General features: G+C 35.5%; 2 protein-coding genes across 3 annotated transcripts; one reads left to right on the top strand and one right to left on the bottom strand.

The window, feature by feature from the left end:
- Positions 1-112: 112 nt before the first annotated feature.
- LOC106105086 (23 kDa integral membrane protein-like) lies at positions 113-14,330 on the top strand. Of its 2 annotated transcripts, XM_013285323.1 has the most exons (6): positions 113-584; positions 1,013-1,201; positions 1,540-1,722; positions 1,811-2,029; positions 12,602-12,756; positions 13,215-14,330. In XM_013285323.1, the coding sequence occupies exons 1-6, from the start codon at positions 525-527 to the stop codon at positions 13,216-13,218; spliced, it is 810 nt and encodes a 269-aa protein (XP_013140777.1). In that variant the 5' UTR covers positions 113-524; the 3' UTR covers positions 13,219-14,330. The 2 variants fall into 2 exon arrangements, with proteins under 2 accessions (XP_013140777.1, XP_013140769.1); XM_013285315.1 differs by having other exon boundaries at positions 116-584; positions 12,602-14,330.
- LOC106105075 (putative nuclease HARBI1) lies at positions 2,903-4,595 on the bottom strand. The gene is made up of 3 exons (XM_013285304.1): positions 4,227-4,595; positions 3,758-3,894; positions 2,903-3,678 (listed from the first exon to the last, which is right to left on the bottom strand). Exons 1-3 carry the CDS (start codon positions 4,506-4,508, stop codon positions 3,036-3,038), a joined length of 1,062 nt encoding a protein of 353 aa, XP_013140758.1. The 5' UTR covers positions 4,509-4,595; the 3' UTR covers positions 2,903-3,035.
- Positions 14,331-14,548: the final 218 nt, after the last annotated feature.

Below are 14,548 nucleotides of genomic sequence, written 5' to 3'. Positions count from 1 at the left end.
AGATAAACCTAAATACATTCTTGTTCACAGTTGTAATTAACATTTACAAGTGTTAGAGCAGTTTCTTTAATACTGTGTGTTAAGGCACAAAGTGTGACGTAATTTTGTAATGAGAGCGTTTAAAATAGATTTGTCAAAGTTATATAAATAACACTCCCGCGCCTACGCCTTGTCGTAGATAGTAAAATCATATGGTGATATGGTTTGGTAAAAAAATGAGGTTAGATTGCATGATACTGTATATAACAAAGTTTATCGCAACGATAAACTGATAAGTAACTCAACACATCAAGCCGGATTAATCATTTACAAGGAATAACGATTGTATCGTCCACTTAAAAAAGAAATTTTCATACAATTCGTTAAAGATTATGATGAACGGATAGATGCCGGTTGTTTAATTGTGCCCGCGCCGCCGCTGCAGTTACGCGGACGCAGCGAAACACAAACAATTCCTGAGGTGGAACGACCTGCCTTTGTTTTGAGACGAGTTTCAAACTTTACTTGACATGTGAATACTGAAAATGGCTCTGTCCTCGAATTGTTGGAAATATCTTGTACTAACCTTCAATGTTTTATTCGCTGTAAGTACTTTAATTGGTTGTCTTTTAAATTTAAAACTACATGCTCTTTTATAAGAACCACGTTAATCTTAATCAGCGATTCTTTGTTGTCATAACAACTCCATACAAACATTTTTTTAATGTAAACTTGATTTGCCTATAACTTAACTGTAAAGTAACTGTTTTACGTGCAACTTATTTTTGTTGTAAAAATGCGAAAAAAGTACCTGTCTTCTTTTGTCACCTAGTTTATTTCTAAATTGAGCTCAACTAAATTGAACTAACATGAGACCAATTTGTATACGGTAGTGCTGTTATTGTTATCCTTGTCGCACTTCTGCAGTTATCGATAGCAAGACGGTGAAGTTACAACAAAAGAGAGAATAGAGGTACCTATATAGCGTGGTCGTATAATATGAGTTTTCAAGTTTGTTAATTTCCCTCAACAGATGTCGGCAGTGGCGCTATTTGGAGTTAGTGGATTTCTCGTATATCGACTATTTATTTACCGGCACTTTATCCCAGTAAATGTGGAGTATCCAGCAATATTACTATTAATGATGGCGATAATTACATGTTCTGTAGCATGGATTGGATGGCGATCTGCAAAATCCATGCATCAGTTTCACGTCGTTATGGTAAATTAACTTACAAATATTATTATAAAAAACATCTGAGCTAACGTATTCATTCAAATATTTAAATAAGATTCGTTTGCGTTATTTATGTAAAAGCAGTTTTGATTTGGAATTTCAAGTTATCTGGTTTCGATAAGCGCCATCTATTATTAATATGCGAACACCTTGTTTCAATTGTATAAAAATAAACAATTTAAATCGCAATATTATTTAAAAATGAACAAAGCCGACTTTTGTGTTTATTTTATTATAATTTACTAAAATATCATTATTGCTGTTTTCATTGATTCAATTATCGTTAAATTATGAACTAATAACACATTTTTTATTATTTTCAGGCTGGCCTCCTGATCGTTATAGTGGTAGTCATTGAGTTTTCATGCTTCGTTTGGGCGATGGTTGTATGGGATAACGTTGAAATCGACATAAGGAGTACAATGACGAAATACTTTATGGATACCAGCAAGTTTGAAGACCCTAATTCTGTGGATTCATTACGATGGGATAAATTACATGTTCAGGTAACAAGCATTCAAACTATTGTCGGTAGAAAATTAAATAATTAATGTAGAAAAAAATCTTGTATCATCAACATCAAAAATCTCACAGTTCGAGTGCTGCGGCATCAGTGGTCCCGGCGATTACTCGGCGACCAAACACGTGCCGTTCTCCTGCTGCGGCCAGGGTCCTTTGGACTCGCTGCACAAGCCCTACACCGCGGACTGCACTACGCTCTACCAGCGTGGCTGCGGGAAACAACTTCACCAGTATACGAAAGACCAATTACTGTTGGTCGCTATGACCGCGCTGACGGCTTCCATATTACAGGTCAGAACTGATATAGCTTAAATAACTATTTATCAGTTATCAGCAACGCAATTACATCTTCGCGAAATCCGAAATTATTCTTTCGAAGTTACGTACACTCCATTTTTATTATATGTATAGATGACTAGCTTTCGGCCGTGACTCCGTCCGCAAGGAATTAAAAAAACGAAAGTGAGTAGCATATGTGTTCTTCCAGACTATCCTCTACATCTATACCAAATTTCATCGAAATCCGTTCAGCTGTTTAGGCTACAATCTTTAACAAACATCCATCCATCCATCTAATCTTTCACATTTATAATATTAGTATGAAGTATGATTGTGCGCCACGCCACGCTGCTGCGTGTAACAATGTCGTTTGATTAATATTGAATTTTTTGACCCTCGAAGCCCAAATACGTTTTCAACCTTCGATAACAAACAATACGATATTAGCCACATGAATAATTTGTTATGTTTAATTACTGACCTATTGATTTTATTATCGGCATTGGGAGACTGACAACTCATATCCGGATAGATCTTACTGATGTTATAAATGCGAAAGTTTAGATGGATGAATGTTTGTTAGAGTTTGTAGCTGTTTACTGAAGGGATCTCGATGAAATTTGGCATAGATGTAATCTGGAAGAACATATAGGCTATTCACTTTTATTGTTTTTACTCCACGCGGACGGAGTCGCGGGCGAAAGCTAGTTATACATAAATTTTGAAGATGTTTTTTGTCATTCAGAAAGTAAAAACAGCTGTTTTACTTGATTTTAAAAACTACCTATAAATGAACTTGGTTATTATTAATTTTCTTAAAATAATTAAGGAACTAAAGATAAAATAAAATAAAACATTAAATATTTCTTATGTTTACCTTAAAATTATGATATCAACAAAGCACATATATATTCTATCATAAAATTAATGTAGCGTATGTACTGGAAATAACATTCAACACACTTATTACTTAAGACTTAATGAACATGGTTAGGCAGTATTACTTAAGTTTTATATTTTAATAATTCTGGAAATATCTATCTACAAATAATTGTCTCGCCACAAAACCTTCACTATCTGGGTCTTCGTTACATGTCACAACATCATCGTCAATCTCAGCCATTTCCCAATTCGTTGGTGTAATATCACCCACTGATACAGCTATATTGTGCAACGCTGCACATGCACAGATCACAGCCACAACTGTTTCCACCTTGATACACATACCCACTTGTAAACACGGAAATCTACCCTTCCAAATACCTAAACAATGTTCAACAGTTTTACATGTTTCCATATGACTTTTATTATATTGTTCCTGGGGTATTGAATTTGGGGACACAAAAGGTGTGAGCAGGGTACTACTCGTGTTGAACTCACTGTCACCTAAAATTACCCCTTCTAACTCATTGGCATCAAGTCTCTGTTTAATTGAACTATTATTGTATATAAAACTGTCTTGTGTACTACCCGGCCAGCGGGCTACTAGATTGAAAAACTCCAAATTAGGTCCAACAACTATCTGGATGTTAATAGAGAAAAAACCTTTCCTATTCCTATACACTTCGGAAGTGTTCCCACCAGGACTTCTTATTTTTATATGTGTACAGTCAATACAGCCAATCACTTCAGGGAAATGACTGATTTCGTAAAACTTTTGCCTGCAAAAAACATAAATAGATGTACTTCTATTTTGTATTGCTATAGGTTAAATTAAATTCTTATTCAATAAAAGCTTACTTCACCAAATTGAGATCTTCGGTTTTAGTTGGAAATTTAACATACTTTTTCATTTTTCTTGCTATTAAATTGGACACTTGAGCGATAATTCTTGATACTGACTGCTGGCAAATATTCATGACATCTTTTTGCATTTTCTGGAAAAAAGAGATAAATTCTTTAAACATTATAAAATAAAAATTATTAAAAACATCTCATGTTTTTAATTATATTCAGGAGGAAACACAGACATCATCTGGTTTAGTGACATATGCATACATTTCTGACACATAATGTGGAATTACTTCCACTTCAAGCCTGTCTTTGTGGTTGTGTTATTGCAATGGTCAAGCAAGCCCTTCATGTGGGAACTAATATGGCTGTGGTCTGTATCCCTGTTGGATGTTTTTTTTTTCTTTATTTCTATAGGGACTTTAGTTCCTTAGGAACTCGAATGTTGGTCGAATTCGAAGACTGTAACTGTACTAACCTGAAAGCTACCTGTAGCGTAATATCGTAATGTTATCAGCAACATTATTTCTGGAGGAAAAGGTAAACCTCTTTTTGAAGGTTTTCTTATAGATTCCAGCATAGGCAGTATAACACTTTTAACAACATCAGGAGTAAACCTATATCGAGTATGGAATTCCTCGACAGAGTATTTTGTAAAGGGATCAGAATAATCACGTAAATAGCGTCTTGGTCCTACACCTACGTTCCTAAATCGTTTAGTATATTGTACGTACTCAACGTATTGTTCGAAATCAGACATTTTCTCTTTAAAATAATCATGCGACGATACAAATTCACTAAAAACAAATTAACAAAGTAAATGAGATATCGCCAGTACACAACTAAACATTAATAACATCTAACGTCAGTGTCAGTGTCAGTGTCAGTTTTTAATGTCAAATGTCACAGTAACTGCTGTGTTACCGTATGGTAAAATTGAATACTTTGCAACAAAAATAATTAATCATGCCATGTTTACATTTACCCAGCATATCAAGACTAAAGTGGCTTTCGCTTAATAATTTAGGAAAGATTTTAAAAGTGAGCTTAATGAACGGCTTTCAAGATGCGCTAATTTTTGGCTTTGCGAATAACTAAATGTAGCTTTCAGGGTAACTACTAAAATAGGAGAAGAAATAGCAATATTCTTGACTTAGATTAGTCGTTCGTTGGATGCGCATATAAAAGTCACTGGCAACCTTTGGGTTGTTCTAAAAACGTTTTTTCTTAAGCGATCCTATAGAAGTTTTATTATTAATTAATAACAAACATTAGTGGGTCATTATTACACGTTTAAAGACAACAGCCAAAACAATAGATTACGCACTTATGTTGCAATCAGGCGACAGTTTTATGAAGTTCCAAGAACGACAAATTAGGGTCAACGTCTGAAACGCCTCCTTTATGCACGCCCTACTGTTTATTATGTAGGACGTGGGTTTGAGATGAGTAGCTCTTTTAGTTACATCAATTATAATTAACTGAAACGCATTTCGTAACATAATCAACAAGAAGTCATTTTGCTTAAAGTAAACATTTGCGAATTTCTCCTTTTGTTGATGTTATACTGTTTATATTATTGCGTAAATCACAATTTGCTTTAGTTTGCGGGAGCACTGCGCAGTTCACCGAAGACCTTGGTTAGCCAAGATGTTTTAATAGAACTATACATAAAACGAGTAGGACTGGACAACCGTTCGGATGGCATCGAATAACGGAGTGCAGTTTTTATTTAATACCATTAACTGTAACTCTTAGCTTGTGCTTGTGCCTAACAAGCAACCTGTCCCGGGATCTTAAAGACAGCCTTTTAAAGAAAAGGCCAATTATTCAAGATTAAGACTAAAACAAAGCTATTAAATGAGATCATTTTAGTCAGAATTTAAACTTTTAATCTCTCTCACATAAATTGTTTTAAATATTTGTAAGGTAATAAAATGTAACGTGAACAAATGAATTGCTATTTCTTAATAATCAATCGGTAAATTAGATTTCCTAACTAATCATGCGAAAAGTTATTCGATAATTTAGCATTGATCGGATGTTGCTAGAATTTAATCGATTTCATTTGTAGGGAAACGATCGAAATTTTCGTTGGGATATTTACGGAAGTTGTAACTTATATCGGATGATCACTCCTGCATTGATAAATATGTTGATACAGCTTTATATTTTTATATGTATCACTGCCATATAAATTATTTGTTTTCTTTATCTCTCATCGTCAATTTTGGTTTAAAAATATTAATAAACATGGCGTAATAGTTTCAATGACCTCACCGCTGACGAGCCGTCTCTCGCTGAACGCGTCGGTAACAATTTGTACACTTGCCGTAATTCAAGGTTAGGTTCTGCATTGTTTAAGTTATAAACTATTATTTTAATAACAAAAATTGGTACGTGACTGTAGAAGGTTACGTTTAAACATATTAGAAAATATTAATACCGTGACTTTAGCGCTCAGGTCTGTTTTTTTGGCCATCATGGTTATTGAAACAAAATATTATTGTTACTAGTAAAATGCTATGTAGACCAATAAATAATAAAGTACTTATATCGAAAGCGGTGTGTTGATACATATTTATGGTAGAACATGCCATCTTTATGTCCATAAAAAAAATTACGGCGGTCAAAGTGTTGAAAGACTAGGTTATCTAAACCAGGGGCGGCGAACATATATGCATCCAAGTGCTTTTTTTTTAAAGAAATGTTTAATACGGTCTTAGGCGTGCCATTGAATAATTTTGACTGCGATTATTACGTCATTTCCATGATGCACCAACGTCATAAGTTTATCGTAGTTTTTTTATCGAAGTGCCTAAATATTGTCGTGTGTCATTTATGGCATATGGTTCGTAACCCCTGATCTAAAGTGTCTAAAAATATTTTTGGGGTAATAAAGTCAATGTCAACAGTTAGCAAGTTTATTTGACTCAACGATAAATTATTTATATTAAAATTATCATGAATTTTGACCTCAACACACGCTATTTTTGTGAAAAACCTTCCTCATGCGTCAACTTGAATGTACTTATATCCTACGCATGTTAAACTATATTTTACAATGATATCACTGTTTTGGTAGCGTTGTTTGTCTGTATTTCGCACATAAATGAATCAAGCAGGAAAACGCTTGCACAAAACAGACACAATGACGCGTCAAGTCGCATACTTACTGTACTGGTACTTGAAAGTCTAGTTAAATTTAGTTTAAGATAACTTTAAATCTATAGGAATATATTTCATAAAAACCTTATATAGTCATTTATATAGATTAAAAAAAAAAACAAAGGATATCCTACAAATCATTTTGTATGGATGGACCTATTCAAAAAAGTTTCTGTTATCCTACTAATTTTGTATGTACTAGAGATTTGTGTAATCTACTAAAGGATTGGTTATATCATTGAAAAATAAGTATTTAATACGAAAATTGGAGCGTAGAACAGAGGATGTCGCCTCGCAAATGGCTCATTAAATGCTATACATCCACCCCGTACTATGCGTGGGAGTCGTACAATGGTCACACTTTTGCTGATCGTGCATCTCTTTCTAATGTACTAATAAAACGATACGAATACGATAGAATAGCAGTGGATTTTTTCTCATAAATGATATGGTAGCGGGGAATTCCGCTGGCTGATTCGAGTCATTTTACAGATCCTTTTAACTGTTGGGGATCGGGAGGTCACCTGATTCGTGTCTGGATATAGAGAGGTTATGTAAGACTATAATAATCTCTAGATTAAGTGATTTACCCTATGTCAAATTGACTGTTTGTCTACTTAATTGTTTTTATTTTCAGTGTGTTACCAAGTCAATAGGAATTAAAAAACACACAGTTGATATGAGTTAACCTTAGCAAAAATTCTGAGTAGTTTAATTTGATATTAACTCTTGAGATTTATTTCATTTACGGCCAAATACTGACACGACACCTAAACACTTCGCTTCGTAAACGCTTATAATTTGTCAGCTGGCGTTAGGTGGCAGCGTGGCCTTATCATTAGACGTTACATATTTAAATCGTTTGAGTACTTGACCGCTAGAAAGCATGTGTTTCAAATCACATCTTTTCTGTGGATTTTAATATAAACACACATTTCTGTCTTCCTTGTTGAAATAGCTCTACCTAATTGTACACCGAACCGAATTTACACAAATTATGATTTAGAGTTGACATTAAAGCAATAAATGTTCGAGTTTGCGTGCATTATTCGTAGTAATTGCTTAATCACACTAATATTATAACTGCGAAAGTTTAAATGGATGGATGTTTGTTAGAGTTTGTAGACTAAACGGCTGACCGGATGTCGATGAAATTCGGTATAGACATAGAGGATAGTCTGGAAGAACACATAGGCTACTCACTTTTGTTTTTTAAATTTCACGCGGACGGAGTCGCGGGCGAAGGCTAGTTAATCAATAATCAATGATGTCATCGATAGATAACTTGTTTAAAATTGTACTACGCATCCAGTCGTTGACGCAATGCTTTTGTTTTTGTATGAAGAAATATTCCTAGGTCCTGGGCAACGGAATTAAGATATTTATATTTAGTCTAACCTGTTTTGAAGCTTCTTTACTATATTTAATCAAAAATTAAATCTTCAAATTACGCGTATCGAAATGCTCTTTAAGGAAGTAGAGCTTGTTAATTGGTATTCATATCTAGTTGGAAAAACATAATGACAGGGAAAATACGTTTGATTGTGGAATTCCAATTAGAGCGGACGCACATCTTGGACTATACTATCGCTTAACTGTTATGCGATTTTCGATTGCCGATTGTGACGCAGCTTAATCAACTGCTTAGTTGCACAACTAAAAACAGTTGTGCGATAGTTTAGTTTCAGTTGTGCGCACGCTCTTGGAATAAATAGCATGACAGATACGACTTACCTTCAAAAGACTATAGTAGGGACTTTTTTATAAAAGTGAAGGGGCAAACGCGACGCCCGTGGACATTGATAATCATTGAAGAAGAAAAGCAAGGTTAGGCATAGACTTATCTAGAACTATATTGTCTATGTCTGTAATGAAAGTAGACATCGAAAAATCGCGGCAAATTAACAAATTAGAATAGCAATCAAACATGAACATAGACTAAGATTATTTGATACTTTTAATATTTATAATTAGAATTACTAGTCCATTATTTTAAAAAAAACCTTGTTATAATAACAAATACATAATATGAAGTCACAAAGCTATACTATTCTTTGTTACACTACACATAAATCTTATACAATTGCCTTGTTATGTAAACAAGAACTTTTTAAATACATTGTTGTAGACGTAATTAAAAAACAAGAAGCTTTATTCCATAGCTACAGTAAAGAATAATAAAAGGCTATTAATGAGAACATGCTCTGTGAACCGTAGATTAGGTAACGTAAATAATTCACAACGATAACGTACAAACTAAAATACAATCGTCATAGTGTATAGACCTCTTTATACTAATATTATTTATTACTATTTTTATTACACGAGTTATAGTAGGGTCGCCATTTATTTGAAAGGAATGTGTATGTTTTTATTAGATTTTTACTGGATTACCAGACACAGTATTTAGGATAGGTCACTGCCCAGGGCAATGGACAGAAAGGGGTACCAAAGAACGAATCACGTAACCCTAGTGTGAATCCTGTTCCCCAAAAGCACGGTAAAAACGACCTATAATAACGGCCATGGATGTCCAATATTGGACGGGAAGATGGAAACATAAAAATCGTGAAGTGAAAACTTTTATTTACGTGCATTTAAAGCTTTATCACAAGAATTTTTTTAATAAATGCGTGATCACATTAAGTGTAAAAGGCCCTTGTTGAGTCTTTGTCGGTGAGTCATAGCGCGACGTTTGCCGACCTCGCTTCCTTGTTCTATCTCGTTACGTTCTGTTCTCTTGCCACAGATAATAAGATCAATTCTTGCACAATGATAAAAGGTACTTGTTTATATTTTAATTTGTATACCAATATACTGGATTATTTCCAACCGTCAACAGTTACATCCATCCCACCTTTTAGTCCCACTATCATTAATTAGATGACCGATGGAACCGTTATGAAATAAAATAAGTTCCAACTGTCCTCTTGTCGCAAAAGGCGGGATGGATGAAATTTTTATTCTCATCTGTCTCCACGTGGGGACAGAGCGGGGTGACGGTTAGAAATAGTCCAATATACTGTTGTTTCTGTTGTTTGTAAGCTATGTTACTCCGGATTATGGTTGTTTGTTGTCTGTCTATTTATAAAATTAAAAAATATCTAATAAATATTTATACAGATGTATCTGCAATGAAAACCCACAGTTAGATCTTTAATTATAATTCTATCCTTTTAAAATGTTACGAAGAGTTACAACCTTGCGCGCCTTTTTGGGATCCCTCCAACTCATTGTTAGAGCATACGCACATAGGGCTGTCAGATTGATGTCTCTATTACGTATTTTTTTAATAAGTGGGACGCATAGTCTATATTTAAAACAATCTTATTTGAAAGATACATAGTTAATCATATTTTTAATAAAATTTGGATGTACGGATACTCGTTACGATGTTATTTCGGAATTGCTAAATAAATACAAATGATGTATAGATATTAATGTTAAGTGTTTTTTTTAATTCAGTGAGGATAAAGTTTTGAAATAAAGGACAATCTGGGAAATTAATCTAAGTACAAATCAAAAACAAAAACGATCTGCAACTCAAAAACCTAGGAGCATGAGACTTGTGTCTTCATGGTCAACCATAAACTAACTATACAAATTATAGTCTATGGAGTGTGTATGTTAAGCATCGCTAAGGACATCTCGCGTGTGCTCGACAATCTGTCAGGATTATAAATAGACTTCGCAACTATTACGTATCTACTGCCCACTGTTAAAATGCAAAGATATACTGCTCAGTAAATAAAATGGTACTTGAAAATTACATACGGAATCAATGTTAATATAAATTAGTACACATGTAATTTTGGAGGTATAAATATCGGCCATAAGCGTCGCCAATCTTGTACAAGCCGATGATTAAGGATGGGATAGTATAGTTATTTTTTTGCAAAGAAAATTCTTATAAATAACGTACAAGAGGCGTATGAGTTGTCTTTGTGGGTCTAAGGATTGATATTAGTATTTTGATTTAATTTTTACATATGTTTTATAATTTTCGAGTTTCTAGGAGGCGTAGGTCCCGCCTATTTTACCCTCTGGTGACGCCTATGGTGTCGGCCATCTTTTTTTTTTTTTTTAAGTGGGGAAATGCGTTACCGCATACCACCGCGCCCTAAGAGGGGAAAGGCGCGGAGGTTATGTTGGGCTCTCTCCCGATAAACGGGAGCCTACCAACTAAAACCCCACTGTCTCCATCGTTTCACTGGGCACCGAGGTTTGGGCACACAAGAAATATTCATCCACTCCCCGGTGGTGATTGGCGGTTACGCCTCCTCTGATGTTAATCCACTCTTGCGCGGAGAACCACGCGCCCTCTGCTACTCTATCGGAGTGGCGAGCTTCCCCTTATCTCGCCACTCGAGTACGGTCAAGGTGGTAGGGTCCGGGCAAAAGCCCTTGCCCTGCCCCCTCTGCGGCGGCTGCGGTTGGCGTCCCCTCTGGTCACCTCCCTGAGCCTCCCCGCCTCCTCTTTTTGTCTGATGACTATTTCGCAGTACTCCTGGACTGCCCTCCAGACTGCACCCGACTCCGTCATGGCCCTGATCAAGATCGGCAGGGACAGGTCTCCGCCCACTGCGGCCACAAGATCCCGTCTTTGTAGGGTCCACGCCGGACACTCCGCCAGCGTGTGCTGGGCAGTGTCCTCGGGACAACTGTCGCAATGGTGGCACTGCGCGGACGGCTCCCTCCCAATCCGGCGCAGATAACTACCGAAGCAGCCATGCCCCGACAGCACCTGCGCCAGACGGTAGGTTACCGCCCCGTGCGTCCTCTCCATCCAGGCCGCCAGCACTGGAATGGTGTCGGCCATCTTATAGTAAGTCAGCAAAGTAATGAGTTGTAGTCTAACCTCAAAATTTGAATAGTGGAGTGTTACCACATTTGTACATAAAATGTCGGGATGAATGACATTCATATTTGTTTGTTTTGCTACATTGATTTCGTATTCGTATGCGATTGTGTTGCAATCACACATTTCTTCCTTCAGTTGAAATGCCAGCAAACAAAAAAATGTTTACCTCTCAAGAATTCCACATCTTCGTACCGGTGCGTAAGATAAATCATGTTTTGTACACCTACGAACAAAGGCAAGTTCTTAAAGCGAATCGTCGAATGTGAAATCTGAATGCGGTCGTGTTCCGGCGCATACGTTATTGTTCTCTACCTCCGTTGTTGGTTGTTGAACAGGAATCTTTCTTTCTCTTCGTCGAACATCATAATGTTATATGAATACAGGAAACTCGTAGCAAGTAGTAGTTTTTTTGATTCAATCCTTTTTACTATAATTTAACTAATTGATTAAGGTGCAGTCTGCATTCTTAATTCTGATTGTTGTTGCAGTATGCATTCTTAATTCTTAAGTATGTAAATGTAGACGTTTAACTATAAAAGAATAAAATGAGTTTACCATGATTGTATAAATTGGTATTTCCCTTTACCTGTGGGTTTGGAATTTAAAAGAATTAGTGATTAATTAGGACACCAGCTAAGTCACTGAGTGATTCAGGGTTCAAAGATCCCTTACAAGTCACTCAATTACTTATAACTACAGTCAGATGTTTAATATAAGCAATTTAGGCACAGGAAAATATCTCATACAGCCACATTATTAAAGTTTTATTAATTTTGTGTTATTGCATTTGATGATGTATTAATAAATATTTTTGTTTGTTTCAGAGCACTGGTGTTTTCTGTACGTTTTTCCTTGCGCATGCTATTTTGGCGCGGCGTCGGGCGTCCATAAGGCATTCTGTTTCAATGAGGGAAGCCACTTTCTCAGCACCGGATGATTCCTTATTAGCTCCAACAGCACCCGCGCCGACTTTGCCTAAGTATTAAACGTTATAACGTTCTAGAACCCCGAACGGTTAAATCACAACCGTCCGTAGGATTTTGTCCTTACTTGCCAAATGTTTTTATACTTGTGTATTTTAGTATTTTATATTTATATTTATTTACCTTAATTAAACAAATAATAATTGTAAGTAAAGTGCACAACAAAACTATGTGGCGTTTATGGTTGATTGTGGTTTACAAGTATTATTGAAAAACAAACTTCTGTGCATTACGTCTTTTGACGTCATCACACTCGAGTCTCCTGTTATTTTCCACTTATATGACGTAAACACAAAAAGGGTTCTCAACTTTTAAAAATTAGACGGACACGGGCTTAATTACGCTGGTATAGTGAGCGGTTGACTGCATTTTTGCAGATATGCTTGCATCACAACACTTTCATACACCATTGGTATTTTCTATCAATAAGTTCTTCATATTTACATTATTAAAGGTAACAGTTTCTGGCGCCGAGTTTCGTCATCGGACGACACGACAGACTGCCAAGTAGCATCTTCACCATCTCGATGGCTGGCATTCTACAACCGTGCGGTTTTTTCGGAACTTTCTGCCTCGCACAGCCGCGTTGTGAAACGGTCTATCCTCGGCGGTATTTTCAAACCAATACGAAGGGTCTTTCAAGAAGCGAGCCTACCATTTCCTCAAAGAACGATAACGCATCTGTAGTTCCTCCGGTGTTGCGGATGTCCATGGGCGTCGTAGATCATCATGTACCCGCCGCTCGTTTGCCCCCTTTTATTATAAAAAACCTATGTAATGCATACAACCACATAGGTTATCTTTACATCATGTAATAAGCATATACGTTATCGACAAATTGTACAGACGGATGCTAAAGAAAGTGGAACGAGCTAAGAAACCTGTTAGTAATTGTGCAACAACGCCTGAGGCAATAACGTAACTTGTGATAAGAGATCCGAAGCTTTTACTCGCTGTGACCCAAAAACTGTCATAAACATTAATGTGTGATGTCAATGTAGTGTGATAAAATTGTCTTGATACGGTAATAATGTCATGTATTTTAGAATTAATACAAAAAAAAATCCGTTTTAAAAGTATCAAACTATCAATAATGAACAAATTATTAATGATTCTGTTATGCAATATCTATGCAAGTATCAAGAATCAAAGGTAATCTATAATCAATCGCTGTCCGTAAAAAAAATTAAGGGGCTGGCACTTAGCAACACTTCATTTAAAACAATACGTATGTTTTTATACCAGTTATGCGACCACTTAAAAAATTGTAAGCCAAGCTTTGTTCGAACTAGCCTATACCTCGCTGTTAAAATTGACATATAGAAGTGGTACATTTTATACGAATACATTTTAGTGTGTATTGGACCTTATAGTGTGATGACGTCACGCTGTTTTCCAATAGGATTTTTTTGATAATAGTGGTTTTTGATGGATAAAAATACATACCTTTTTAAATTTAAAAACGACTAAAGATGTTTGGTGAACATAAAATTGCAATTTTTCTCGAATTATCTGTGTTGAATTAAAAACGACCTGGATTTTTGCCTAAGTATTTTATTACATAATTATTTAAGCATTTTTAGTGAATTGAGGTTATGTGTTTGTTGTTCTTTTAAATTTTATTTATATTTATTTTACTTTTGTGATCAAAGACTATTTGTACTTTTTAATAAACAATTAAATAACATTTCACTATCTCTATTTTCTTTCCCATTAAGTAGTTACTTCAAATACATTAAGTTAATATAATAAGTCGTTTTAATAACATTTACGACGGTGAGCGTATTT

The sequence above is a fragment of the Papilio polytes genome, unplaced genomic scaffold (genome assembly GCF_000836215.1).
Source record: "Papilio polytes unplaced genomic scaffold, Ppol_1.0 DF824270.1, whole genome shotgun sequence".
NCBI classification, from domain to species: Eukaryota; Metazoa; Arthropoda; class Insecta; order Lepidoptera; family Papilionidae; genus Papilio; species Papilio polytes.
This window is presented reverse-complemented; position numbering and strand designations above follow the sequence as displayed.

Bases quoted from the DNA above. Each gene is read 5' to 3' on its own strand.
- LOC106105075 (XM_013285304.1), bottom strand. From the start codon at position 4,508: ATGTCTGATTTCGAACAATACGTTGAGTACGTACAATATACTAAACGA. The intron at 3,895-4,226 runs GTTAGTACAGTT...TCTTTTTTCCAG, and splicing joins ACGCTACAGGTAGCTTTCAG to AAAATGCAAAAAGATGTCAT. The intron at 3,679-3,757 runs GTAAGCTTTTAT...TGTTTTTTGCAG, and splicing joins GAAGATCTCAATTTGGTGAA to GCAAAAGTTTTACGAAATCA.
- LOC106105086 (XM_013285315.1), top strand. From the start codon at position 525: ATGGCTCTGTCCTCGAATTGTTGGAAATATCTTGTACTAACCTTCAAT. The intron at 1,202-1,539 runs GTAAATTAACTT...TATTATTTTCAG, and splicing joins ATCAGTTTCACGTCGTTATG to GCTGGCCTCCTGATCGTTAT. The intron at 2,030-12,601 runs GTCAGAACTGAT...TGTTTGTTTCAG, and splicing joins TGACGGCTTCCATATTACAG to AGCACTGGTGTTTTCTGTAC.